Source organism: Aspergillus homomorphus (genome assembly GCF_003184865.1).
Source record: "Aspergillus homomorphus CBS 101889 unplaced genomic scaffold BO97scaffold_44, whole genome shotgun sequence".
NCBI classification, from domain to species: Eukaryota; Fungi; Ascomycota; class Eurotiomycetes; order Eurotiales; family Aspergillaceae; genus Aspergillus; species Aspergillus homomorphus.
Window position 1 is genome coordinate 81,920 of NW_020291930.1, and position 23,874 is coordinate 105,793.

Genomic DNA, 23,874 nt, shown 5'->3' on the forward strand with positions numbered 1-23,874 from the left:
ATAGTGTTGAGACCTTCGTAGTCTCCTTCCAAGGCCTAGCAACACTTACGTGCAATTTCTAGCGGTCATTCATGGGGCATTTTATAGTCAGAGATGCGGTATCTGGTGTGGTCAATAGGCTGGCCCAGCTATAAACATTGCCAGCAGCTGAAGTTCACAACAAGCATTGAACTTTGCAGCTGCCAACCACATACCACCAAGTGAATGTAGTGTATACGGGCTCTTTTGAGATTCTGGAACTTATAGTTCAGCATCTGTGGAACATTCTCCCTGCAAATTGGTAACATCAAGCTTTGGCTCGCCATCCGCAATTGATTAACATGGCCAGGACACAAGACATAAGACGAACTCCGCAGCGTGGAAAAAGCTTGACTTACCGGCTTCGATGTTGACAACAAGTTGCCTTCAACATGAGACTGCAGATCGAAGCTTGGCTGCCATTCAACAGCACGAGGTATAAGCCTCAGCGGATGGTTATTCCGCACGGTGGAAATCCGAACCCGAGAATCGCAGCCTGAGTCTGCCTGAGGCAGAACGCTACATGAATTGAAGACCAGTGTATCCTTAACAGTCAACCTCGTAAATCTCCAGCCACGAAATACGGAATCAACCCAGAGCAACGAACCCCAAGCACATTAACACCATACACCCGCACGAGAAAACAGTTGGGCAAATCAGTCGGAATGATAGAATAATCAAAAATCGCGGTTGAGCGCCTCAGCAATCTCAAAGCGGCAGGGGAACTCAAACAGGTTAGGTTGGGGCCGACCGGCGCGTCTCAACCATTGCAAAATGGTGCCTGAGTCACCACTCACGCCCCAAGCATACAGCCACAGCCACAGCCACAGCAGCCACAGCAGCTACAGGCAGAGTATGGCTTCAATCATCGTCCAGCAACTATATAAACACGACCTCACCCAAAGAATACTCATACACAGCTATCAGTCTCTAAATACAAGCCTATCCTATATACACCACAAGCAATACTCCCAACGAGCTAACAGCTACAATCCAAAATGACAACCAACAATACAATTCCCGAGATAACGCTGTACTTCGACCTCGTCAGCCCATTCAGCTATATCGCCTTCCAAGTCTTGAGGGTACTTCCACCCATTACCCCAATACCAAAAATCGATACTCCAATATACACAAAGCTAATACTCCAGACAGAACTCCACAATCTTCCGCTCCTGCAAAATAACCTACACGCCCGTCTCCCTCCGCACCCTACTGACAGCCTGCGGGAATCCGCCACCCATCATGATAAAGAGTATATCCCCAGCCAAATCTTAAACACCGTTTTCCCTCCCCCATACCGAAAGCTAACAAAAAATAGACAAACAAACCTACATAAACCACCACCGCCTCGCGTGGTCCCGCCGTCTGCGCATCCCAATGACAGAAACCGTACCATCGGACTTCCCCTTCCCAACAGCCGAGATCCAGGCTCTCCTGTGCCTTATCTCGGACACGTACCCAGAGAAACTAGTGGAGATCGTTGAGCGACTATATACCTCCGTGTGGGCCGAGGGGGATTCCGCTTGTGTGACGGATGCGGAGCGGTATCGGGCTGTGATTATGGAGACGCTCGGGAAGGAGGTGCTGGAGGCTTTGGGGCGTGAGGTTTGTTCTCTCCTTTCTTGTCATTTTTCTGTGGGTTTTGGGGCTGGGGTGGTGGTGGGTCAGTGGACTGGGGTATGCTGACTTCTTGATAATAAAAACAGGAGAAGCGGGCTGAGGGACAGGCTTTGTTGGAGGCGAATACGCTACGTGCTATTGAAGAGGGGGCGTTTGGGTTGCCTTGGTTGATGTGTACGAGTCCCGCTGGGGAGAGGGAGGGGTTCTGGGGCGTGGATCATTTGGGGCTTGTGGCGGAGTTTTTGGGGTTGGATGTTGGGATGGAGGGTGGGTTTCGGGTGTTGATGAAGTGATTGATTTGCTGGTGATGAGCAAGCGGGAGAGGAGGATTTGAAGAGGAGAAGTAGTGCTACTTGGAGACGCAAATGCTTTATGGCACAGGTGCATAGGCATGAATTGTAAATAATGTGTAATGTATGGTTTTGTGCAAGAGAGCTGAGCGATGGTATGATTGTGTGGACTCTGGGCTACGTGCCTTGATTAAACTGTGGTTGTATAAATGAAGACTGACTTCTTGTTGCTTATTCCTATGGCAGGAGTGTTACTAGGCAAGCTCTGTAAAGTATATTGAGGTAACTTTAATGGTGATTTTTCATACTCGGAAGGCATCATTATATCAAGTTAGTGGATAGTGTAGCCAGCCGATTCCCTCAATCTTCCGGTATGAAGCAGAATGTACAAAAGCTCGCTAAAGCTACAGTCGATTCTCCACAATTGCCTTTACAACACTCTAGCCCATCATAAGAGGTTTGATAGAGAAAGCTCTAGGAATCACTCTCAAATGCAAGCAAGCATAACGCGGAAACATCACATTTGTCATTCTGATAGGCTTAACCACACGGCAAGAAGCAGAAAGAAGGACACCCAGACCCGACCCAGCACAGAGAAATCACAGAACAGCCTAAAAGCCTAATCTACTCCTTCGCATGTTGAGCCTTGAGCAACTCCAGGCACAGATACACCAATCCGCCAATCGTCCCCGCCTTTCCGACCTCTACCAGACTGATATCCACACCCAGCACACGAGTCACCCACGCCTTGATCTCGATTGCTATGAGCGAGTCAATCTGGATGTTCCCGCATTGCGTGACAGCAACCTCGCTATCTTGAGAGACGTGCGGGAGAATCATCCTTCCCAATTCAAACATCATGAGACTCTTCGTCCTGGGATCGTCGGCCAAGGCGAGATCTTTCTTGATCCTGTCCACGATTATCCTAAGCTCGTTGTTTTCGATCTCGTTGCGCGACCCTTTGAGGTCCATGTTCGCGTACAGCGCGAAGCGCAGGTCATCTCTGCGCCAAGTTGTTCGTGTCGTCGGATCGGCAATGGGCTTATTATTGCCGAGACCCACCATGGCCGGGTTCGACGTGTAGAAGTCCGGATCTGTGGAGTCACCGGTGATGCTGGATTGCCAGATGGCGACTTCCAAGCCCCGAATGAACTCCCTCTCATCCAGCACACGTACGGCGGCACGGCGAAGAGTATTGAGGAATTTAGGGTTCGTGCTGATTGTTCCCACGCCTTCAACCGGACCGAGATCAAGGACAGACGATGGTAATCGGAGCTGGCGGCGATACTTGGTAAAGGACGCCAGGAAAGAGTTGGCGGCCGAATAGTTCGTCTGGCCGGCGAAGCCATTGGTCCCCGAAATCGAACTGAAAACGACGAAGAAGTCGAGGTTTTGGTTCTGCACAGCATGATGGAGGTTCCAGGCCCCTTGCACCTTGGGCTCTAAACATGTGGTCCACTCCTCATAGCTCATGTTGACGTACATTTGGTCCTAGGAAATTATGATAAGCATGAATAGGAGTCGCACTTCCCAGGACATCAGGGGGGACCCGGGCCCACTTACCCGCAAAACCATAGACAGAAGCATGACACCCGCCAAAGGCTTCGTGCATGTTGCAACCGCCTTTTGTACGTCTTCAAGCACCGCCACACTTCCAGCAACAAACGTAGCCTCGCAACCCTGAACTTTAAGTTCTTCCTTGAATCTTTGATCATTTTCTGACTGACCCGCTGAACGCGAAAGATAGACAATTTCGCGAGCACCTTGCTCAACCATCCAACTAGACACAGATCGTCCAAGTCCACCTAATCCTCCAACTAACAGATATGACGACCTTGCCGAGAATCTGCAGCCGGCGAATGATCGTGTCGACGGTAGTTTCTCAGAAGAACTAGGCATCCTGACCACAATCTTCCCTATATGGGTGCCCTTCTGCAAGTACCTAAATGCGCTCGTAACATCTGCAGCGTTGAAGATCTTGACAGGGTGGATGGATCCAATAATGCCTTCCTTGAACCACCCTTCAAATTCGCCTCTAAGCCTATCGCTTTGTTAGCGCCTAAAAATTTGGCCAAGCAAGTGCTCAGACGCTGCTCACCATTCCCAAGTGTCGGGATCTTCTTTGAGCACCTGAAGCAGGTCGACCGCAATAAATGAGCGGTTCTCAAGGAATGGCGCCATATCGAGAACCCCATTCATCAAAAAGTCTCGCTTTCCGAGTTCAATCATCTTTCCGAAGGGGGCGACACATCTCCAAGACGCATGAAGAAGTTTTCCTGCCAAGGAGTTGAGAACAACATCAACGCCACGTCCGCTCGTCTCGCGCATTAGGTCGGCCACAAATGATTCGTCTCGTGAATGAAAAATATGCGTTTTCTCAAGTCCGAAATGATCAACCAGGTACTGGACCTTCTCCTCGTTTCCAACTGTGGCGTATATCTAGCTGCAGTGTTAGTAGCGACGGCTCTTGGCTCGAGTGTGCTCCCACCTTTGCCCCCAAAGCTCTGCAAACATGAATCGCAGCTTGGCCAACACCACCACATGCTGAATGAATTAAGACACTCTAAACAGGGTACTTGTTATTGACGTCTGCATTGTGCGTAGTTGTTCACTTACCTGGCCTGCGTGGAGCGTCCCAAGACGAAGGAAGCAGTAGAAAACAGTGGCATAGACCGACAACAAAGCGGCTGCCTCGTCTAACGATAAGCCATCTGGGATCTTGACACAGTAACGCTGCTGTACCACAACTTTTGTTGCAAAGACGCCTGTTTTGGTGAAACCTATTCTATCTCCAGCCTGAATTCCTACCACTTTAGGTCCAACTTGACGGACAACACCATTCGCTTCAAATCCTAGTTGACTTCGATCACCGAATAAGCCCATAGCAACCATTAGGTCCTGCGGTAGAATGAGTATGAGCACTGGAAAACCAACATTGTGGCCTCTTACCCTGAAGTTCAGTCCCACGTAACTGACATCCACCTCTAGCTCGTCATCCCTCAGCGAGGGAAGCGTCGTATCGCACCAATTCAGTGAGTCCAATAAGCCGTATGAGGAAATATCGAGTATCTTGCACGTTGTTTCGCCTTGCTCTGCCATCGGGGCTGCCGTATCGTTCACAGGCCAGTGACAACGGCCCACGTAAACATCACCCTGATGAAGGATATACTCCTGGTCGATTCTCACGCAAGCAAGCTGCCGTGCCTGGCTGATTTTCTCGATCAAGCGCTGAATGCAGGTGTATGCTGCAGAGTCGAAATGGTCTATCTCCAAGATTGTGAATTGTATATTCATTTCCTGTTTTATGGTCCGCGAGAAGCCGTGGATTAGCCCAAACCGAGGATCCGTGCAGGTCAACTGGGATGGATGTGTAATCCATAGCAATGTGCCTCCAACAACGCCTTGTATGAGCCGTCGAAGTGCCTCGAAAGACTCATTTGTGCTGCTGTAAAGGAAAGGTGTGTCAAAGTCAAGAAGAGAAATAACGAAAGCTTCGCGAGGGTGTTCTTCGCCCAGAACTCCGGATGTCACAGAGTAACCTCGCTGCGCAAAAAAACTTTCCAAGCCCCGTGTCCAGCTGCTCTGAGTCTCACTATGTAGCAAATGCACAGGGCTCCGTTGTGTTGGCCTGCATTCCACAGGTCTCGATAGCATCGTGAAATTCGTCTGAAGCGGGCGTTCATTGTCATATACCATAGCTTCGTTTCCGATAAATCCGGCTTGCCTGAGCTCTTTATCCCATATCTCCGGCGAAACATACGGTCGGCACTGTCTCTCAATCTCTTCACCAAGCCACCAGCCTGGAAAGACACCCTAGATGATAGGGATATCAGCCAAACAGAATACGAATTCACGTAAAAAAGCGGAAAATGCCTTGTGCATACCATCAAGAAATCCACAATCCAGAGTGCTGCTACTGAAAGTCAGTCATCATGTAATATCCCAGGGAGATGAAATTGTCATACTAGGGTGGAGCTCATGTAGCAACAAACGCCCGTTTGGCCGTAGCAGGTCGTGAACACTTTGCAAAGAGGTTTTCAAATTTGGGGTGATATGTAGAGCCTGTGCAATCGTCAAATCGTGAGTGCCAGATTCGAAACTTAAATGCAAAGTAATGAGATATAACAAACATTAGATGCAATGATCAGGTCATAGCTATGTAGCTCAAACCCTTGCTCGGACGGTGGCTTGGTTATATCGAGGGTTTTGAATTCCAGACCACGGTACCCCTTGAATTTCTCCGCGGCAGGGGCAAAGAACCCAGGTGTTATATCTGTAAATGTGTATGACGAGTAGAGTCTAACACCATCCGACGTTTGAAGGCATTTTAATGCTTCGAATGTGGCACATCCAGTTCCTGCACCGACTTCAAGGATGCGAATCCCTGGTTTCGTACTACCCAGCGAGTACAGAAAGACTCCTGATTGTTGCGGCGAGTGAGTAGTATAGAGACTTTCAAGCATATTTTCCTCAAGGAGGACCTCAAGAGGAGAGGCTGTACCGAGCAAGAACTGCCTACAGTGGTCATAGACTTTCTGGAGCAGTCGAGGCATAACAGTCCACCCTTCTGGCAATGGGTCCCTGACACTTTCACGGAATTTCTGGATGAGGTCTTTTCTGTCGTCGAGCCTCATGGACGCCCAGTTTCTCGATTCTGTAAAGACATTTTCATCGACACTTCGAGCCAAACTCATGATATGTTCTTTCCATTTCCTCATATGTTCAGAACAGGGCTCTATAGGAGTCATAATTTCTGCAGCATTGAGAACATAAAGAATGGATAGTTTGGCTATTCCATGGAGCGCTCCGGTTACTCTGGGTTCAGAGTAGATCTGTGCCCTTCCCGCGAGAAGTTCATCACAGGGCATGAAGTCTATATCTTTAGTCAACTTCATTTGCGCAACCAATGGAACAACGGAGCCGCTATAGAGAGCATCATCCCCTAAGGAGAAAAAGAAGACATTTCGCAGCGACACAATTAGGCGGCCATCTGTTGAAAGAGTTGCTTCCCCGAGTCGTTTTTGAGGAGTACCGCCTGTGAGCGCGGCTTTGACGGTCATCTCCTTTTCTCCTTGGGCAATGTATATCTCCGCTATAGAAGCCGGAATTCCCAGCCCCGTTAAGCAACGCTTCAGGCCATGTGACTGAGCGACGCTCAACAATTGCAGACATTGGTCTATCGCGGTAGGATGTACGAAATACCTGCTATCATGCTTAGGTGCATCGTCGCAGATCGACGCGGTCGCTGTAGGTGCTACGGGGTCTGCGGATATTGTTTTTAGACCACGGAAACAGGCGCCATAGGTGATTCCTTTCTTGCTTAAAGCTTCGTACCATGTTTTAGAGTCGACAGAGCGAATATAGGCGTTTGATTGCTCGATGTGTTGACGTTCGTGATCTTCTGACCTCACTTGCCCTTGACAATGCTTGGTCCAGGATGTACCATCGTGAACAATAACGGACATTGAATACCACTCTGAGTCTTCCACATCGGTATACTTGATAGGCTTCAGACTTGTGATAACTTCGAAAGTTTTCTTGTGTTCCAGTATCCAGGCGGACTTGAGCATGAGATTTCTGATAGTGAATCCTTTTGTGGTGGGAAATAACTGCCGTATGGCTTCTCCTGCCATGGCAATATAACCTGCGGCGGGAAATACCACACTCCCTTCCAGAACATGATCACAAATCCATGCGACACTGTAGATAGATAGCAAGTTTCTCCATGTCGGCTCGAGCTCAGATGTTTCTGTAACGCGACAACCCAAGAGCTCGTGATGTGGCATTGAGCTTTGTCTCCACTCGCGTACCGCTCGACTCTCGCTCCATAGAGGTTTGTCCCTCTGCCAGGGATATAGTGGCACGGTTGTCAGGACCTTACCTTCTCTATGAAATTCTCCAGGTTTGAGGTTGACGGAAACGCCATTGCTATGAAGAAGGCCAATGGCCTTGAGGATTTGGGCCTCGGGGTCATTGTCACCTCTTGTAATGGTTGGGATATACACATGATTCACGCCAGCCGCCTGATTCCTCCATATTTGCTTCAATGGAGCTGACAGCGCAGGGTGGGGGCCAAGCTCAAAGACCACGTGTGGCCTGGTCTCAGCCTTCATGATTAGCTCTACAGCCCCTTGGAATAACACCGGGCATTCAAGGTGCCGACGCCAGTATGAGGCGCCGAGCTCAGAAGGATCTTCAATGATGGAGCAAGTCACTACTGATGCGAGAGGCGGCATATGACTCGTGGGGTGCTCAATGTGCGGTGCTATGAGGGACTCGTATACTCGGCCACAGTGTGCCAATTGACCTGTATCTGAGTTAGGATCCGATCATAAACTCCAGCAGTCTAGTACCCACGTGTATGATATGCCACATTGACTTTGAGCGGTTTACAAATGGCTTCAGGTCTTTGTAGCTTGATTTCCCGAACGGTTTTCTCTAGTTGTTCGATGTATCCAGAGAGTGTCACACTCTGTGGACCATTAATGCAAGCGACGGCAACACCTTCCCGCAGGTAGGGGCTGATTTCTTGCGAGCCGAGACTGACGGCAAACATTGATCCACATCCCTGCTCAGGCCCAATGGCTACACCGCGATAGTATGCCAATATAATGGCACATCTCAATGTAATGGCTCCCGCCGCATATGCTGCAGCTATCTCTCCGCTGGAATGCCCTACCAAACATTGGACCTTCAGGTCAAGGCTCGCTAGCACATGAAATAAAGCAATCTGGAAGGCGATGCACAGAGGCTGTGTCATGTGTGCTTCGTGGATGTGAGAGTCGGTCTCCTTCGTGATCTCTTCTGCCAGAGACCAATTGGGACCATCCGGCAGGCTTTGAAGGATCCTTTCCATCTCCTCGATGGCGGCCCGAAACTCCACAAACATCTTCATTAAAGCCTTGCCCATCCCGGGCCACTGAACGCCTTGTCCAGAGAACGCAAGAATCACGGGGTGATCCTGCGCTTTATAGCTCTTGAACGCAGATACATCGATTGGGCTATCTGGGCGTACTACACCAAAAGCTCGATTTGCCATGTGTTCACGTCGTATTCGTAGGGTATAAGCAAGGTCTGAAAGTGCCTCGGGATATTTATTTGCAAACTCGACAATAGCTGAGGTACGCTCCTCTAAGCTTTTTTCTGTGCTGGCAGACACGATTAGAAGCTCGGCTCTATTCGGGCAGTGCGCGACCGAAGCTACATCAGCTTCTACATCGACTTCAGTATTAGGCGAGTATGACTCCAGGATTGCGTGGACATTCGTCCCCCCAATGCCGAAGCTGTTGACACTTATTCTCTCAAGGTGATCCTGAGGCCAGCTGGTCGGTTCTGATGGCACACTAAGATTACTTTTGGCAAACGGTATGTCGGGGTGCAGGGTTTGGTATATAGTCGGGGGAATAACTTTTTGCTCCAGGCAAAGCACACTTTTGATAATGCTCGTGACGCCGGACGCACCCTCCGAGTGACCTACATTGGTTTTGACCTGTCATTTGTCAGCTTGACGGTGCTATTCCCTGACCCAGTGAAAATCACTTACTGAACCAATTGTAATCCCCTTTGCTCTGAAGAGCTCAGCAACGACCGAGACCTCAGCTTCATCACCCGCCTGTGTCCCCGTACCATGACATTCGAAGTATGCAGTTTGTGAAAGATTTTCAATACCTGCTCTTCTGTATGTTGCTTCTATAAGGCTTTTCTGAGAGTTCATCCCTGGGGCAGTGATGATTGGGGTCTTGCCATCGCTATTCGTCGCAGTCGCTCGGATCACAGCTCGAATGGGATCGTTGTCTCTAATAGCATGGCTCAGGGGCTTTATATAGAGGGCATTGATAGCTTCCCCCCTTCCATAACCATCAGCCTCTTCGTCGAAAGTGCGGCACATTCCACTCGGGGAAATGACCATGTTCTCCGACATTGATGTCATCATGGTCGGTGATAGGATCAGATTTGTTCCAGCGACAATTGCTGATGAGCACTGGCCGGAAGATAGCGCTTGGCATGCCTCATGCAGGGCCACCATTGATCCTGAACAGCCTGTTTCGATTGTCATACTGAGTTTGGTCCCGATCAGTTCCAGTAGCCTAGCAAAATGAAAGAGATGTATGGCGGAAGGATATAGACACTACCCGCGAAAGGTAACCCCGGAAAAATACCCTTGACCATTGAAGAAATGAACACATACCTTGGTCCACGAAAATCGTACTCGTAGGACACTCGATTTGACAGTGTGAAGTTTCCCGTTCCGAGAACATAGTATCGGTCCGTTGCCTGATGATCTTTGTCTACTAAACAGAGCCAATCGCTACCGAAGACGCCAACGTAGCAGCCAATATCTTTACCCCTCCAATGTGTCTCTCCGGCATTTTCCAGGCATTCCCACACAACTTCCAGTAGTTTGCGCTGCTGCGGATCCATGCGTGCAGCTTCATACGGTGGAATTGAAAAGAAAAAGGTATCGAAGTCAGCAGGATCCTCATGGAGAAAGTTTCCATATTTGGTCCTAACAGCATGCGGCCGTTTCTCACTGCAGAATGCATCAATAGAGAACCGGCTGCTGGGAATCTCACAATGTCCGGTCCGTTTGTTGATAAGCATATTCCAGAAATCATCAGCAGTCCTTACTCCTCCCGGGAGCCGCATGGCCATCCCCACAATAGCTACCGGCTCGCAGCAATATGGAGAGGCCATTGGAACCACCGGTTCGTGTTTGCTATTTCTGTCGACGACGTCTGATCCGGACTGTTCTTCGAGCTTGTTGTTCGAGTCCATGGCCTGGACTCGGTACGTTTGTCTCTGCCGCTTCGTTGTGACGCAACCTTGCCGCCGGTGTTTGTTTTTGAATAACTTCTCGCCGTCAACAACAAGGGGGAGGGGACTGATGATTACAGTACTTGCAAGTGTGATCTCAGGGGCTGACTGTCGCAACGTGTAAAGAGGACAGATCGAACGCTCAGTAAACGCCGGGCTTGTGGGAAACGCATGTATACCTGGAGACCTTAGTAGAATCAGTGCTACTTCTGCATGTGTTTCGGTAACTCATAAAGACATACACTCGACTGAGTACATCCGCATTTGAATAAAAGCCGTTGCAGCCGCATGTGGCTTGTCTGACTCGGTATCACCTTCGTCTTCATTGTACATCTGGAAGCTGACTACGATTCGTGGAATACTGCAGGGCTTATAGGTTGATAATGCACACGGTGAGTTTTTCTAGGACTGTAGCAAAAATCTAGTTCAGTGGGAGCTGAAAATGTTGCGGGAGAAAATCATGTACCTCGGACCGTTTTGCTGTTTGATCTATGAGACACTCGTAGCAGATTTTAGCCATCTTCCGGCAAGAGATCGAACTGAACCGTGTCAAAGGATATCCTCAATGGAACATCAAGTAAGTCCCTTCGCTCTGTATGTTCACATGGCTGGAGTCATTATCTCATGCGGTTAACTGGTGGGTTCTGATCATCATAATATCAAGCCGACCAGTCACCGTTTTGTTTGGCAGTTGCACATGTCCGGCGCAGTGGTACGGATTGTACAGGTAGCAGTCAGGATCAATCAATCAACATTTAGCATGTATGTTCTTCACAAATTCAATGTAACCGAAGAGTTGGATAGTGATGTCGCTGGCTTGTGCGAGATAACAGCAAGCACTGTACACAAGCCGCTAAGCCCAAAGCGGACTAACCGGCACCGCTTATCGGCCAGCTGCAGCAAGCGGGGATAACAGGTTGAAAGTCACCTGCAACTGCCAGCAAGGTCCTCTTCTCTGCAGCAACTCCTCCTCCGCCTTCTCATCCTCCTCAACAATCACAGGCCATAAACAGCATCCATCTCACCCTCGCTCGCTTCGGTTGCTAAAAATGTCACCCACCACACCTCCTCCGCCGTCCCAAAGCCGCCTCTCCACGCGCATCTCCCTCCGCTGGCCCCCGGCCCCAGCCTTCGAAAACACCGACACAATCGTCATGTCCGTAGCGGGCTGGTACGTCGACCTCCGCATCGACCGCGCCACAATCACAATCGACTGGGCCATCGCCGGCCAACGCGTCGTGGATCCGAAAGACTCCAGTATGCAACTCTCCTCCCCAGTTTTCCGCACTGCACCGCAGCAAACTAACCCCTCGACAGCCCGCGTCCAATTCACACACGAAGTCGACTCGCGCAATTCCTTCGATGACGTCGATTGCGGGACTTTCTCCACACTGCCGAACGGGGACGATCTTGAGAAAGGGTCGATGCCGCGGGCGGATCTACCCGGAAGACCTGTCTGCGAGTATGAGGAGGTATGGCGGGAGCTGGAGTTCCGAGCGGGGCCTGAGGGGGCGGGTAAGGGTGTTTCGTGGGTTTTGGAGTCTAAGGATATACTTGATTTCAAGGACGGGGAGAAGGGCGAGGTGACTCGCACCTTTCTCGGTCGGGTCTGGGGAACTTACCTCGCTTTGCGGCAGGTGCAGAGACAGGTTCGGTCTCCGGGGTCGAATGCTACGGTTGTTAAGGACGGAGGGGAAGTCAGCGCCCTTCGGGAGGAATGGGATTCCAGTCGAGGATGGTGCACCAGATACAACCTATCCACGGAAGTGGACAAGCTGCCCTCCATGAAGGATATGCCAGAACCACAAGCTTGGACTACGGGCCAGACAGTCACGATCGCTGGAGTGGAGTATACGGTACGCGCTTTCGAGGAAACCACTGCATGAATGGTATGGTTGTCTATTCACATCGAGTCATTAAGTCTATGGTGGTCTGTCTATATACAACATGGTTCGTCAGTTTACTGCTCGTTGCAGAGCACGTAACGGTATCGGGCCTTGCCGGCATCCATGTCGATGATGGCGGCGTTGGCGTCCTTCATGGGACGCTCCTCGATCCAGGTGCGGACGTTCTTCTCCGCAGCCAGCTGCAGCATCTCTCGGATCTCGCTGGGGGAACCAACGAGGGAACCGCTGAACTTGACGCGCTTGAAGATCAGGGCAGGGGCGGGGATGGAGAGAGCTCCGTCCTCGGGAACACCGAGCTGAACGAAAGCGCCGTCACGGTCAAGGAGCTGGACGTAATCGGTGATGGGCATCTACGCAGGTCAGCGAGTGATTCACCAGTGCGAGCCATCGAAAAAGACATACCTTGGAGGAGGAAACGGTGGAGATAATCAGGTCGAGAGAACGAGCGTTCTTCTGGGCCCATTCAGCATCCTCGTCGGTGGCGATGTAAGCATCGGCTCCGAGCTTGAGAGCATCCTCTCTCTTGTTGCCCTTGCGGGAGATGGCGATGACCTTGTCGGCACCGAGGGCCTTGGCGAACATGATACCGAAGTGACCGAGACCGCCAACACCGATGATACCGACGCGCTTGCCGGGACCGCAGCCGAAGTGCTTCAGGGGAGAGTAGGTGGTAATACCACCGCAAAGCATGGGGGCAGCGTGAGCGGAGGGGATGGCATCGGGGATCTTGACGACGAAGCGGGAGGGAGCGCGGTGGTAGCGAGCATAACCACCGTACGACTTGCCGCCGTTGGCGTACACGCCGTTGTATGTGCCAACCATGGACTTGGGGCAGTACTGCTCGAGGCCAGAGGCACAAGCCTCACAATCGCCGTTGCGGCCCATGCAGGACTCGCTCTGAGCACCAACACCGACACGGTCTCCGACCTTGATACCGCCCTCGGCCTTGGAGCCGACGCGGACGGCAACACCGACGATCTCGTGACCGACACAGCAGGGGTAATTAGAGGGACCCTAAACCAAGTTAGCAACCGGACACCATCTAATCGAGACTGGTGAACATACCCAACCGCTTCTCAAGGTGTGCATGTCAGAACCGCAGATACCGCAGTGGGTGATCTTGATGTCAACATCGGTCTCCTCCCAGGGCTTGGGCTCGAACTCCTGCCAGACCATGTTGCCCTCGGCGGCCTTGGGGTCGAGACCCATCCAGCCCTCGAACTTGTAATCGGTGGAAGCCATTGTGAATGATGTGTTTGTGTGAGATGATGATTATTTGTCTAGATGTACGATTCCCCGCGGGTCCTCGCAGCATTTATATTTGCATTTTCCAATTCAGGTCGGGGTAACCCAGGGAAACTGCTTAGAAATTCCAGCGGAAAAGTGGTTCTGTGTCTCTCTACTGAGTACGTGGTTTCGCCCATGTTGTGGGGCTGCGAAGATCTGTTGTGGAAGACATTCAGCAACCTCCCTCCCAGACTTCACACAGAGTGGATAAGGGCGGGAGCAACAACCTGGTGGCACCAGGACCCCGACTGGGCCGAGGCACACCATGATTCAGGTTCTGTAACCCGTCTGTAAGCCGTAAGCCATCTCCAACCGCCGGAGTCAGCAAGTGCCTATTCGCCTCGCGGGTCATCGTCAGTCAGGAAACCGAGCGATTTCTGCTGGGGCGCGGCAATCCCAGAACAGGACCATCATTGGACACGGCACACGCGGTCTCTGGAACACTACCAGAAATCGTGCTGTCATCAACCAGGGAAAGGCGGTTCCAAGCCTGCGACTTGCTGACGCCCCACCGCCGGAGTTAAGGAGAAAATAAGATGCTGACGGTCGCGCGGGCAAGGATTCACCGTAACGGTAGCCCCATCGGGGACATTCCTGCTAAGCTTCTAGAAAGCTCTCCTCGATTGGGGGATTTGGCTGTGACGTCACGTTGGCCGTGTGCCCCTGATGACTCGGAAATATCATGCTGTGACAGGAGTTCTGCACAAATTTTCGGGACCGCCACCAGATCGACTTCGGCACTGTCGGCATTGTTGGTGCCGCCGATCGAACCCCGATCCTTTGCCGGGCGCCAGCCACCACCGCCACAGTGGCTGTCATTCGACTTTGCTGACAGCTATCTCCGTTGCTCACTTCATCAACTTGGCGTGCTCCTGGTTGGAGACAGATTTTTAATAGACAATAGCATCTCTAACCCAGACTATGGACGTACGCTCCTTAATGTCTGCAAGGATCAGCGATCCTCATGTAAAAAAGTATTGTACACCACTGTTCAATGCATCAGATATTCTCATTATAGAACTGGACTACTTATAACTGTAGAACGGGCTTCCCTTCCCACTACCTCCATCATCTCTATATCTAGCACTTCAATTCCCTCAATCAATCTAAAATAACCCCCAAAGACAATATAATCCAACCCACCAATAAGTCCAGAACTTCAAAACCACAACCCGTAAATCCCGAGACTAACACTCCTCCCGCTCCCTTACCGAAAAGCGGAATAATCCGTCCTACCATCTCCACGACCGAAAACCCATACTTCAAGTACACACTCAGCCCCGCCCCGCTGACTCGGACATGACATACGTGCGGAAGCGGTAACGACCCGCGACTGTAGCCCACTGGCGACGAGCATGCTCCTGAGGCCCTGTTGCCCGAAATCCAGGTGCTGATATGACATCTTCAGTCAGATCCCCGGCCATACCCTGGTCATAAATCGAATAAGGTCCAATATGTTAGAAATTCTAACCGCGAAGCACAATAAATTCCAATAATCACTGCACCAAAACAACCCCCAGCTCCTGGACCCGCTCGATATACCCCTCGTCAGGAGCGTCCTGAGCCTCAAGTACCGCCGTCATTCGCGCGAACCAGTAACCCATCATGAACTGGGGCAGTCGTTGACCCCGCTGACGATACTCGGCCTCAAATTCTACCTGCAGTTGCTCCAGCAAATCGATACGCTCTTTCTCTTCGTCGTGGATCTCGGTTACCTCCGCTTCGCACATGACTTCCTGCTCACAGTTTCCAATGCAAGTATGAGAGATCTCCAGCGTGGAGAATGTGCATAGTCGAATGGTCGGCAGGGCTACGTGGTTGAGGAGGGAGTCTTCGGTTGCGGGTGCAGCCGCCTTCACAAGGAGCTCGATTGCCGATACAATTACTTGTAGGCCCCCGATCTTCAGTAGCTCGAAATCAGCAATTAGGCCGCGCAATAGCTCGGTGACTGGAGTGCATCCGTTGAAGGCTGAGCACGGGCAATAACACTCGTCGGTTTCGTGGCTAAAGAGCATAGTATGGAGAATCTTAGCACCGTGCGAATCTAGTCCACCGAGAACGGTCGCCAGAGAAGTGAGATCAGGACCAGAAGTAGAATGAGGTCTATAAGAGAAAGGTGATGCCAGACTGCTGATGCCTATCGTTACCGCCAACTCGTTACCGAAGTACTTGGCTAGGTGATGAAGTCCAGACCGGCCCAGAGAGCAACAGCGGGAGATGTCTGCTCCATGTGCTATGAGCCAGTTGGCGAAAGTTATTGGAGTCTGCAAGTCCGGCGAAGGATATGGATTAGTTATCATGATGGCGTCGTGCACCTCCCGATCTGTCTCATTGACTTCGCGAAAACCCTCGTCCCATAGCAACTGGGCCATATCACAGCTTCCCTCAATGGCTGCGTAAATGAGCCATTCGCTAGGCTCTGCAAGCAGGGGTGGTATCTCAATGGACACTGCGTTCAGCTCCGAGCACACAGAGGCAGCATTGTAGCCAGGCAGACAACCTGACCTGACACCTAACCTGTGTAATGTCTTGCTGGGTAGATGCACCTGTGCCATACCCCGAAGCTGCCGCCTTTGCTCACTGAAGTTTGAAACTATTTCTCGTTGTATTTCAAGATTGCCGCATTCTGCTGCTTGTTGTAGCTCATATCTTCCCAGACAGAATTTCCTTCTCTTCAGGAGTAGTCTGACAGATTCAGGACAGCCCGAAAAACATGCATATCCAAGCGAGTCACGGTTTGGTTCGTACCCAGCTTTTAAGAGGATAGAGACTCCGGCGGGCCATCTCATACATTTCTGCAGTAGTAGATCCAAATCAGGATAAGATTCTGCAGCAACAGCAAGTGTCTCTTTCGATTGTGTTATTACTGCTAGGAAAGACTCATCAAATTCAAAACCTGGTGATGTTTGAGCAAGTCTCTATTTGTATTCGAGCAGTCCACAACTTACTCTCAGTGCCAGCAGCTTCAGCGAGACGTCTCGCGAACTCAATCGCCAGGTAGGTATCATCATGCCCGAGCCTCATATCCAGACAGAGCCCAGAAGCCGTTATACTTCCTCCTTGCTCCATCAATTTGCGTGAGATGGATATGATTTGATGTCCATTGGGAGGGCTGGAGTAGATTGTCCACGCAGTCAACGCATCCAAAGGTGTGCGCCCGTCATCGTTAAGGGTAGCGAGCGGGGCACCAGCTTCGACGAGTCTGTCGATTATTGCACGATAGCTCTGCCAAATTGAGCCACCTTGCAGGTAGACTATGTGCCTTACCCATCTAAGCAAGACCTAGAAGTTATCAGTGGTCGAAGGTAAAGCCCGGTTCAAATAATAGTAGCACGCACATGTGAAATACTATCACCGTTCATTAGGGTGTCCGAGGGTGATGCTTTGAGATCTCTAAAAAGCTGGAATAAGATCTTGGCGGTATCATCTAGTACATTTGCAGTAGGTCTTTGGCGTAGCTCGTGCTCAGCTTCTGACAGAGCCTTGAAGGCTGGAGAGTTGTTTGGCACCACTGCGCGGTAGCGGATGCATGGATTGATGGAAGCGCCCCCAGCACCATGAACAACTTGGAGACTGACTTGAACAGCAAAGTTCAAGAAAGTATTGCAAAATGCTCGACGGATCTCTAGCTGGAAAACCTTGGTGCCTGTTCCATGAAGAGAACAAATTGCTGAGCGAATTGTAACGTCCAATGACCTTATAGGCCACGAGCTCTGACCCGGGCTTCTGCAGGTACAACCTCGACGCTGTAATCGCCTCCGATTTGGTGTCATTTGCGAAACCTGTTGCAGCCTCTCCCCAACTTTCTTGTCCGTATCGAGCAGTGAGCTCAAAAGCGCAGGTTCCAGAACCGGCCTTGTCCTGAATTTGACCAAGGTCGATTCCTGAGCATGTTAGCCCAGCTCGCTTATAGTATGAGTGGAGTCATCTTGTACCATGGACTGTAGCCTTCTGTCGATTGATGTAATCCAGCTCTCAATCGAGTGCTGCCCACATTGGAGGCGATCGTTGCTATCTAGCAGACTGCGCGTCTCAACAGCGGTAGCTTTGGACGTTCGTTCGAGCACCTTTAGTTGCGCAATCTGTACGCTCATCATCGCTCTAGCAGGGAACGACGGAATTAGCTCAATACTAATGATACTTGTATCAGAGAAGACTTGCATTGTTTGCGACTGTAACGCCATCGTCAGGTTGTCCTGCAATCCTGCGACCGTGCAAACCATATCTTTGATTGTGTCTCGTCGAAGGGGGTAAAGCATTCTCTTCAGGTGGAGCTTATCTGCAATTGACTCCTCTGCTGGCTCAGTAACACGCCTACACTTTGCTAACATGATCTTCAGTTTGTGTAGACCCTGACCACAGCGCAAGATACTGTCGTTCACGAGGCTGACATTCTTGGTTGTCTCTTCCAGACCCGGATTCTTTCCGTCTTTGAACTGATGGTCGAGTGTCTCCAAAGTACCAGACAAGCTCTCTACCCTTGTAATAAAGTCAGAGATCTCCTCATCGAAAGCTTTGTAGGGGCCGTAGTATGATATGAGACTCTGGCAAACCGTGATGCCAAGCGAGATAACACCGAACGCGTTGACCGCGGTAGAGAAGGGGTCGGCCATATTGAACTGGACACCTCAGTATAGGTGTGTGACAAGGAGAAGGGTCAGATAGGGGGCGACATCGATGAGAGAAGGCTAGACTTTTGAGGAGATGCAAGTCAGAGCGCGACACTGAAACATCCCCTGCAAGCGCTGACTTAGCCGCTAATCACCTGCGCGTCGAAGAGGCTGAGGCTGCACAGCCATAATTTTGCAATGCGCAAACATCTAACAGCATGATAGCACGGGAGTGGAATACCAAGAACATTTTAGCAAGAAATTGGTCAAACTTGGAAGGGCACAGTCGAGCCAGTCGAATGCCTCAGTATTGTGAACCACGCATCCTGAGGTCAGCAAGCCGGCCACGGAATCATGAACACTGCCTAAGCGCACGGTCGCATCGACGCATACAGAAGCCTGGAAGCTTGGCTCGGTCATATCGACATCACAGCAACTGTCTGGTTCCCCATTCGATAAGATATGAAGCTTCGGGCGATCTGTGGTACAGCGCCGCTGCGCCAGGGGAATGCGGGGTCGGCGGTTATCTTATCGTAACTGCGGGCAGAATGACGCGGTATGCGGGGCGTATAAAGGAGCGATAAGATAAGCATTGTTGCGAAAACGTCAGGAGTTCATAACATTTCGATGACGACCAGCAACGGGGTTGGTGTGGGAGATGTACTGAAAGAAGCTCTTGCTTACCTTGTCGGTCGGCTATGGGAGACACGGAAGCAGGAGAGCAACGCTTACACTGACACGTGACTGCCAACAGATGGGGCGAAGATGTGTACCCAATCCTAGGTCGAAGAGTGCACGTAAAACAAATGAAGCAAACTACTGAGTGACGAACATTTAGATCATTTATGGTCGGTTGTAATTCCCTCGAGATTAATGTAGAATAATGGTTTGGTGCGGTGTGCTCTGAATTCGGTGGTGATTCAAAAGAGGGGAACGATGGGTATCTTGGCCTTTGGAAGGCTTCAAAGCGTGGGTGCTAGAGAATTGCGAATGATCTGGAATAGCTTCAGAGCGAGCTGAAAGAGGAAGTGGTGGAGTGGGAGGAATCTGGATGGGTGAATGTGGTGGTAGGTGGAGAATGGAAAGTTGCGCTTCTCAACATGGAGACTACGGTAAAGCGATGGATTGGCCTTGATCAGGACGCGATGAATGGCTTCAGGCATAGTCGGACAGAGATGGCCACGCTGCCTCGAACACCCACAGCTTCATCATCCAGTATCTCACCTGATATAGAAAAACAAGCGTTCCAGAATAGCTTCAAGTTGACCCCGGCAATCGAAACCGCACTTCACGCATCGAGATGCTGACGATCGTAAGTCAACAAGAATGCAACTCCTCAACCATCCTCAGAAACGCGCTGGAACCTCTTCTGTATAGCTTTATGCCCGCCTAGAGGAGTAATAGCCAAAATCAGAAAAAAAGGTGCCAGAACCAGTTTAGGGAGATCCCATTATGTCTGTGTCAAACCGCCTCCGTACATCTGCGACAACGGGCTGGCGGACCGCGTCTAACCCACTGAATTGAATCAGCAAGGCCGTACTACTAGGAAGGCTGCACTGCCGGCATCAGAATCTCGAACAGATAGCGGTCTGAGCGAGATTCGAACGAGCGAGGTCCACGAGTGTCCCAAGCTACTGCGAGCAACGTGAGAGGACATGGGCCTAGGCCGTTCGGCCATCGTAGGTATCTAGTTGGAAGTGCCAGATAGCAAATGCTTGATGATAACGGACCCGACGTTATTGCCTTAGGCCGCCAAAGTGGTGGCCTGAAGTTGAGGCCTGAGGGAGCCGGCTGCCTGCGGTGGCTGCCTGCGGCGCAGGCTGCGCCGCTGCAAACCTGTGATGGTATTGTCACTTATTGGAAGGTCTGTGGCTGGGGACGGGGTCATCTCTTGAAGCTGAACACTGCGATACAAGCTGTAATGAGGAGCAAGCAACATGCTCAGTCGGTGTATAGGCTGTATCCAGCAAGGGATAGTTCATGAGGTATTACTCGAGCACTGTGCTGGGGCTGAGGAAAGTATTAGTATCTGGATATCAAAATGCATGCATGCCCTGGTAAGCTGATCAGGTACTCACTCATTGACCAGCCGAACAGAGAGACCAACGACACCGGCGATTCCCTGTCAAGTGGTCCTATCTACCAAGGCTGTTTGTAAGGACCTTGGGTAGAAGCAGATCTAGCTGTCAACAAATTGCATAATGGTCAATTGGTACCCTGTTAGTGCACTACTTGGTGACTGCAAGAAAATGATATTAATTCAGCTAAAAGACATCATAGCATCACATAGCACGAACAGAATCATTTCCTATAGCATCCAAGTAGGAACCTAGGCGAAAATACAGACGAAAACCCATCACGAGTCCCTGCATTGCTTCAGCCTGGAGAATTGAACAGTTCCTTATTGAGGGAGTCTGGTCTATTCATCCCGTTTCTGGTGCAGGATTTTCCAAAGCTGTCGTGGCCGTAACCGAGCGGCAGGACTCCGACCGCCTTCTAGCCGCAACAAAGACAACAAACATCACTGCCTCAGCTGCTTGGCATCAACAATTCAGCCTTCTATCATTGTGCAGGTCCAGAAAACTGGTTCGGAGATAAAGACCCTTATTACAGGCAGGATAATGAAGATTCCTCTTGTACTCAGCTAGAATTGTTGAGCGCGCGATTCCAATTTCAGTTAACCTTGCTGGTCAGAAATCAAATCAAATTCAACTCCGTCCTGTCGTTCCAAGTTTTTCTTGATGAATATATACTCGTGCTCCATCTTTAAAAAGATATAAAAACCAGGCGAGATCCTAAGTGCTAGTAGGTTGCGCATGGTATAGAATACTCCGCCGTGATACTTTCCAAGTCACACATAGCAGAGATGTCAGAATATGGTCGTCACTTGTCACAAGGTCGAGCTGATCCTTGACAAAAGGAGCATTTATCCACTGCACATACCGATGCAGTGTACTGTCAACACCACTATGCTTTAGTAATACCTTCAAAAAACTACCCGACACCTCATCAGCCGACTGACAGGAAAGCAAGGAGCGTTTTTGAACTGTGATAACAGCATGGCGCCTCAACGCTTATATGCTTATAAGTCGTTGGAAGGTGCAATCCATGGATGTTCAGAATCTGCAACTACTCCGCAGAAGACCTTATTAACTGTTTTATAGACAGACATACGCCTTGGAAATATCTTCAATATGCTCGAATGCGGCGATATAGTACCTCCAGCCTTTAACCCCTTCCCGCTGACTCCGTTAGACCACCTGTTGCCACGGCTTCATATGACGTGTTTTTTCTACTTTGCAACCAGATCACCAATCACAGATGTTTCGATCCTCGAGAATGGATTAGACTTGTTAATCGCACAGAACCCCATCCTTGCGGGAGATGTCTGTCCTGCCTCGCAATCAAACGGAAAAGCCAACAGATTCGAAGTGCGACCGCCGACAGCTACGAGTCTCGAAGACTATCCTCTTTTCCTGATATGCATGCATACTGGAGAGTATTTCTATCGCCCGAAGAGCGCCCGCTCGCGCCGTGTGACAGGCCGCGACTTGTCACAAGCCAAGTACCGACCCGTCCCGCTAGATGCAGTCGACAGGGAACGCACACCCGGGCTTCGCTGGCAGGCGAACGTCTTTGACGATGGGATCGTGCTGGGCGTCTGCCATCACCATTTGTTCCACGATGCGATCGGATTGTACATTATCCTCCGTGCTCTGGCGGCCTGTTGTCAGAGCCCGAAACTTACTGGGCAGGTCTCACTTCAATCCGTTGACACCGACTGTCGCCAACGGATTATCAAACTGGGAAAACAAGTGGGGAGCATGCCAGGAACTGGAAGACGGGTTGAAATTTTCTCCAGCCCAAAGAAGACAGTCGATATCACTGGCGATAGAATTGCGGTTGAGCTCATAACGATTCCCTTTGAGGCAATCTGTCGTCTTAAAGAGGCTTGCATAGCTATCACAGCAGATATGCTCGGATCTGTGGCTCGAAACGTCGACCCAGGCTCCCCGGAGAAGAGTCAAGCGCCTCCGATCTTCTCAGATAACGATGTAGCCGCAGCCTTGATGTGGCTCTGTTGGATGCGATCTCACTACCACCAACCCCAGCACTCACCCCAACCACATGAGACCTCAATGGTGATGATGATCGAGCTCCGACATAAGTCACGAGGCCTTCTGCCTCTGGAATACATCGGAAACGCCCTCGCCCCCGTCGCCGCATCGGCCCCCCTCTCTCCCGTCATCAACTCACCCGTAAAGACTGTGGCCGCCGACTCCCAGGACAATTCCCCAGAAATGTACAGACGAATCCCCGGAATAAGCACCTACGACCTCGCTCTTCTCGCCGACCTCACCTTCCGTGCTTACAAGACTTACACTAAGGTAGACGATAGATACATCCGCGATCTTATCCGCGAGAAACAAATCAGCCCCGACTGGCGATCTGATTATCCCAGTGACAACCAATTCGGCTACAGCAACATGCGGTTGATGAATCTGTCGGATATTGACTTTGGGAAAGTGCTTGGACGTATTGTGGGATTTGACGTGCCTGATTTCCGGACAAACGGACAGTGCTGGGTGCTGCCGGCACCGACGAGGATGGCGCCCTGGGAATTTCGCGTCTCCATGGAGAGGGAGGATATGCAGCGGTTTCTTGGTGATCCGCTATTGGCTTGGGCAATGGGGCAGAATGTGGCGAGGCTGTGAGTAACATTTTGAGGCTAGGTGGCGGTATTGCTGTGCATGATGCGTAGTGCAGTTGATCTGGTGGCCTTGTCATCTTTGCTCATAGTCTAACTACATATTCGTCAATTCTATATATGCGCCTTGTCCGCCATATTCAATCATCTAGGTGCTGTCATCATCTGAGCGAGGTACACAAAGAGTCCTCACGCCAATTGTGGTGACATTATTTTTCCACCCTCATGCCGAGCCATTTCTGGTACGCCTGAGATATCAGGTGTCGAACCCAAGTGCTAGCGCCTGCATGCCAAACCATGACCCACGGTCGCTCATGCTGACCTCGGAAGAACAAAGCGACGTCCGTCTTCTTTCTTGCTCGAACGCGCACAATGGCTTTGTTAAGCCGGTAGGATGAATGACTCTCTCGCTACTTCATCCTTTCCTATGGAAGATCCAGGGGCCCCACGCTCAAGAATGTCGCAGGAATCGACATAGCTCATTGTCTTTTTCTGTCCCCAAGAGAATGAAAGTCATTGCGCTCTGGTCTCTCGGATTACTTAACCACCGTTAATTGTCTGATGCGGGACTACTCTTCTGACGGAAAGTGCTTAATTATGCCAGGGTAACCTTTCTG

At 50.6% G+C, this 23,874-nt stretch overlaps 7 protein-coding genes across 7 annotated transcripts; 4 read left to right on the forward strand and 3 right to left on the reverse strand.

Annotated features, from left to right (window-relative positions):
• Positions 1-911: 911 nt before the first annotated feature.
• Positions 912-2,138, forward strand: BO97DRAFT_397552 (2-hydroxychromene-2-carboxylate isomerase). Its single transcript, XM_025694149.1, has 4 exons — positions 912-1,103; positions 1,174-1,273; positions 1,340-1,626; positions 1,728-2,138. The coding sequence occupies exons 1-4, from the start codon at positions 1,017-1,019 to the stop codon at positions 1,932-1,934; spliced, it is 681 nt and encodes a 226-aa protein (XP_025547888.1). The 5' UTR covers positions 912-1,016; the 3' UTR covers positions 1,935-2,138.
• Positions 2,139-2,555: 417 nt separating this feature from the next.
• BO97DRAFT_353277 (fatty acid synthase S-acetyltransferase) lies at positions 2,556-10,625 on the reverse strand (the record flags this gene model as incomplete). The annotated part of the gene is made up of 11 exons (XM_025692049.1): positions 2,556-3,422; positions 3,495-3,972; positions 4,030-4,370; positions 4,420-4,494; positions 4,548-5,744; positions 5,771-5,841; positions 5,897-5,993; positions 6,062-8,238; positions 8,289-9,420; positions 9,475-9,988; positions 10,120-10,625. 11 exons carry the CDS (start codon positions 10,623-10,625, stop codon positions 2,556-2,558), a joined length of 7,455 nt encoding a protein of 2,484 aa, XP_025547889.1.
• Positions 10,626-11,794: 1,169 nt separating this feature from the next.
• On the forward strand, positions 11,795-12,890 carry BO97DRAFT_472841 (uncharacterized protein; the record flags this gene model as incomplete). The annotated part of the gene is made up of 2 exons (XM_025700178.1): positions 11,795-12,002; positions 12,063-12,890. 2 exons carry the CDS (start codon positions 11,795-11,797, stop codon positions 12,629-12,631), a joined length of 777 nt encoding a protein of 258 aa, XP_025547890.1. The 3' UTR covers positions 12,632-12,890.
• BO97DRAFT_480411 (NAD(P)-dependent alcohol dehydrogenase) lies at positions 12,255-13,934 on the reverse strand. Its single transcript, XM_025700755.1, has 3 exons — positions 13,718-13,934; positions 13,055-13,666; positions 12,255-13,002 (listed from the first exon to the last, which is right to left on the reverse strand). Exons 1-3 carry the CDS (start codon positions 13,892-13,894, stop codon positions 12,706-12,708), a joined length of 1,086 nt encoding a protein of 361 aa, XP_025547891.1. The 5' UTR covers positions 13,895-13,934; the 3' UTR covers positions 12,255-12,705.
• A 420-nt stretch (positions 13,935-14,354) lies between these two features.
• BO97DRAFT_195108 (uncharacterized protein) lies at positions 14,355-15,245 on the forward strand. Its single transcript, XM_025690492.1, has one exon. It carries the CDS (start codon positions 14,476-14,478, stop codon positions 15,052-15,054), a length of 579 nt encoding a protein of 192 aa, XP_025547892.1. The 5' UTR covers positions 14,355-14,475; the 3' UTR covers positions 15,055-15,245.
• Positions 15,041-18,589, reverse strand: BO97DRAFT_408134 (uncharacterized protein). The gene is made up of 5 exons (XM_025695787.1): positions 18,101-18,589; positions 17,875-18,040; positions 17,278-17,823; positions 16,888-17,221; positions 15,041-16,835 (listed from the first exon to the last, which is right to left on the reverse strand). Exons 1-5 carry the CDS (start codon positions 18,550-18,552, stop codon positions 15,436-15,438), a joined length of 2,898 nt encoding a protein of 965 aa, XP_025547893.1. The 5' UTR covers positions 18,553-18,589; the 3' UTR covers positions 15,041-15,435.
• Positions 18,590-21,743: 3,154 nt separating this feature from the next.
• BO97DRAFT_397560 (uncharacterized protein) lies at positions 21,744-23,264 on the forward strand (the record flags this gene model as incomplete). Its single annotated transcript, XM_025694150.1, has 1 exon — positions 21,744-23,264. The coding sequence occupies one exon, from the start codon at positions 21,744-21,746 to the stop codon at positions 23,262-23,264; it is 1,521 nt and encodes a 506-aa protein (XP_025547894.1).
• Positions 23,265-23,874: the final 610 nt, after the last annotated feature.

What these genes read in the sequence shown, in the direction of transcription:
- BO97DRAFT_397552 (XM_025694149.1), top strand. Translation starts at nt 1,017, where the DNA reads ATGACAACCAACAATACAATTCCCGAGATAACGCTGTACTTCGACCTC. An exon ending in TCGCCTTCCAAGTCTTGAGG is followed by an intron (nt 1,104 to 1,173) that starts GTACTTCCACCC and finishes TACTCCAGACAG; the next exon opens with AACTCCACAATCTTCCGCTC. An exon ending in TGGAGGCTTTGGGGCGTGAG is followed by an intron (nt 1,627 to 1,727) that starts GTTTGTTCTCTC and finishes TAATAAAAACAG; the next exon opens with GAGAAGCGGGCTGAGGGACA.
- BO97DRAFT_480411 (XM_025700755.1), bottom strand. Translation starts at nt 13,894, where the DNA reads ATGGCTTCCACCGATTACAAGTTCGAGGGCTGGATGGGTCTCGACCCC. An exon ending in ACACCTTGAGAAGCGGTTGG is followed by an intron (nt 13,667 to 13,717) that starts GTATGTTCACCA and finishes AACTTGGTTTAG; the next exon opens with GGTCCCTCTAATTACCCCTG. An exon ending in CCACCGTTTCCTCCTCCAAG is followed by an intron (nt 13,003 to 13,054) that starts GTATGTCTTTTT and finishes TGACCTGCGTAG; the next exon opens with ATGCCCATCACCGATTACGT.
- BO97DRAFT_195108 (XM_025690492.1), top strand. Translation starts at nt 14,476, where the DNA reads ATGCTGACGGTCGCGCGGGCAAGGATTCACCGTAACGGTAGCCCCATC.
- BO97DRAFT_408134 (XM_025695787.1), bottom strand. Translation starts at nt 18,552, where the DNA reads ATGGCCGACCCCTTCTCTACCGCGGTCAACGCGTTCGGTGTTATCTCG. An exon ending in GCGTTACAGTCGCAAACAAT is followed by an intron (nt 18,041 to 18,100) that starts GCAAGTCTTCTC and finishes GTTCCCTGCTAG; the next exon opens with AGCGATGATGAGCGTACAGA. An exon ending in ACGGTGATAGTATTTCACAT is followed by an intron (nt 17,222 to 17,277) that starts GTGCGTGCTACT and finishes GATAACTTCTAG; the next exon opens with GTCTTGCTTAGATGGGTAAG.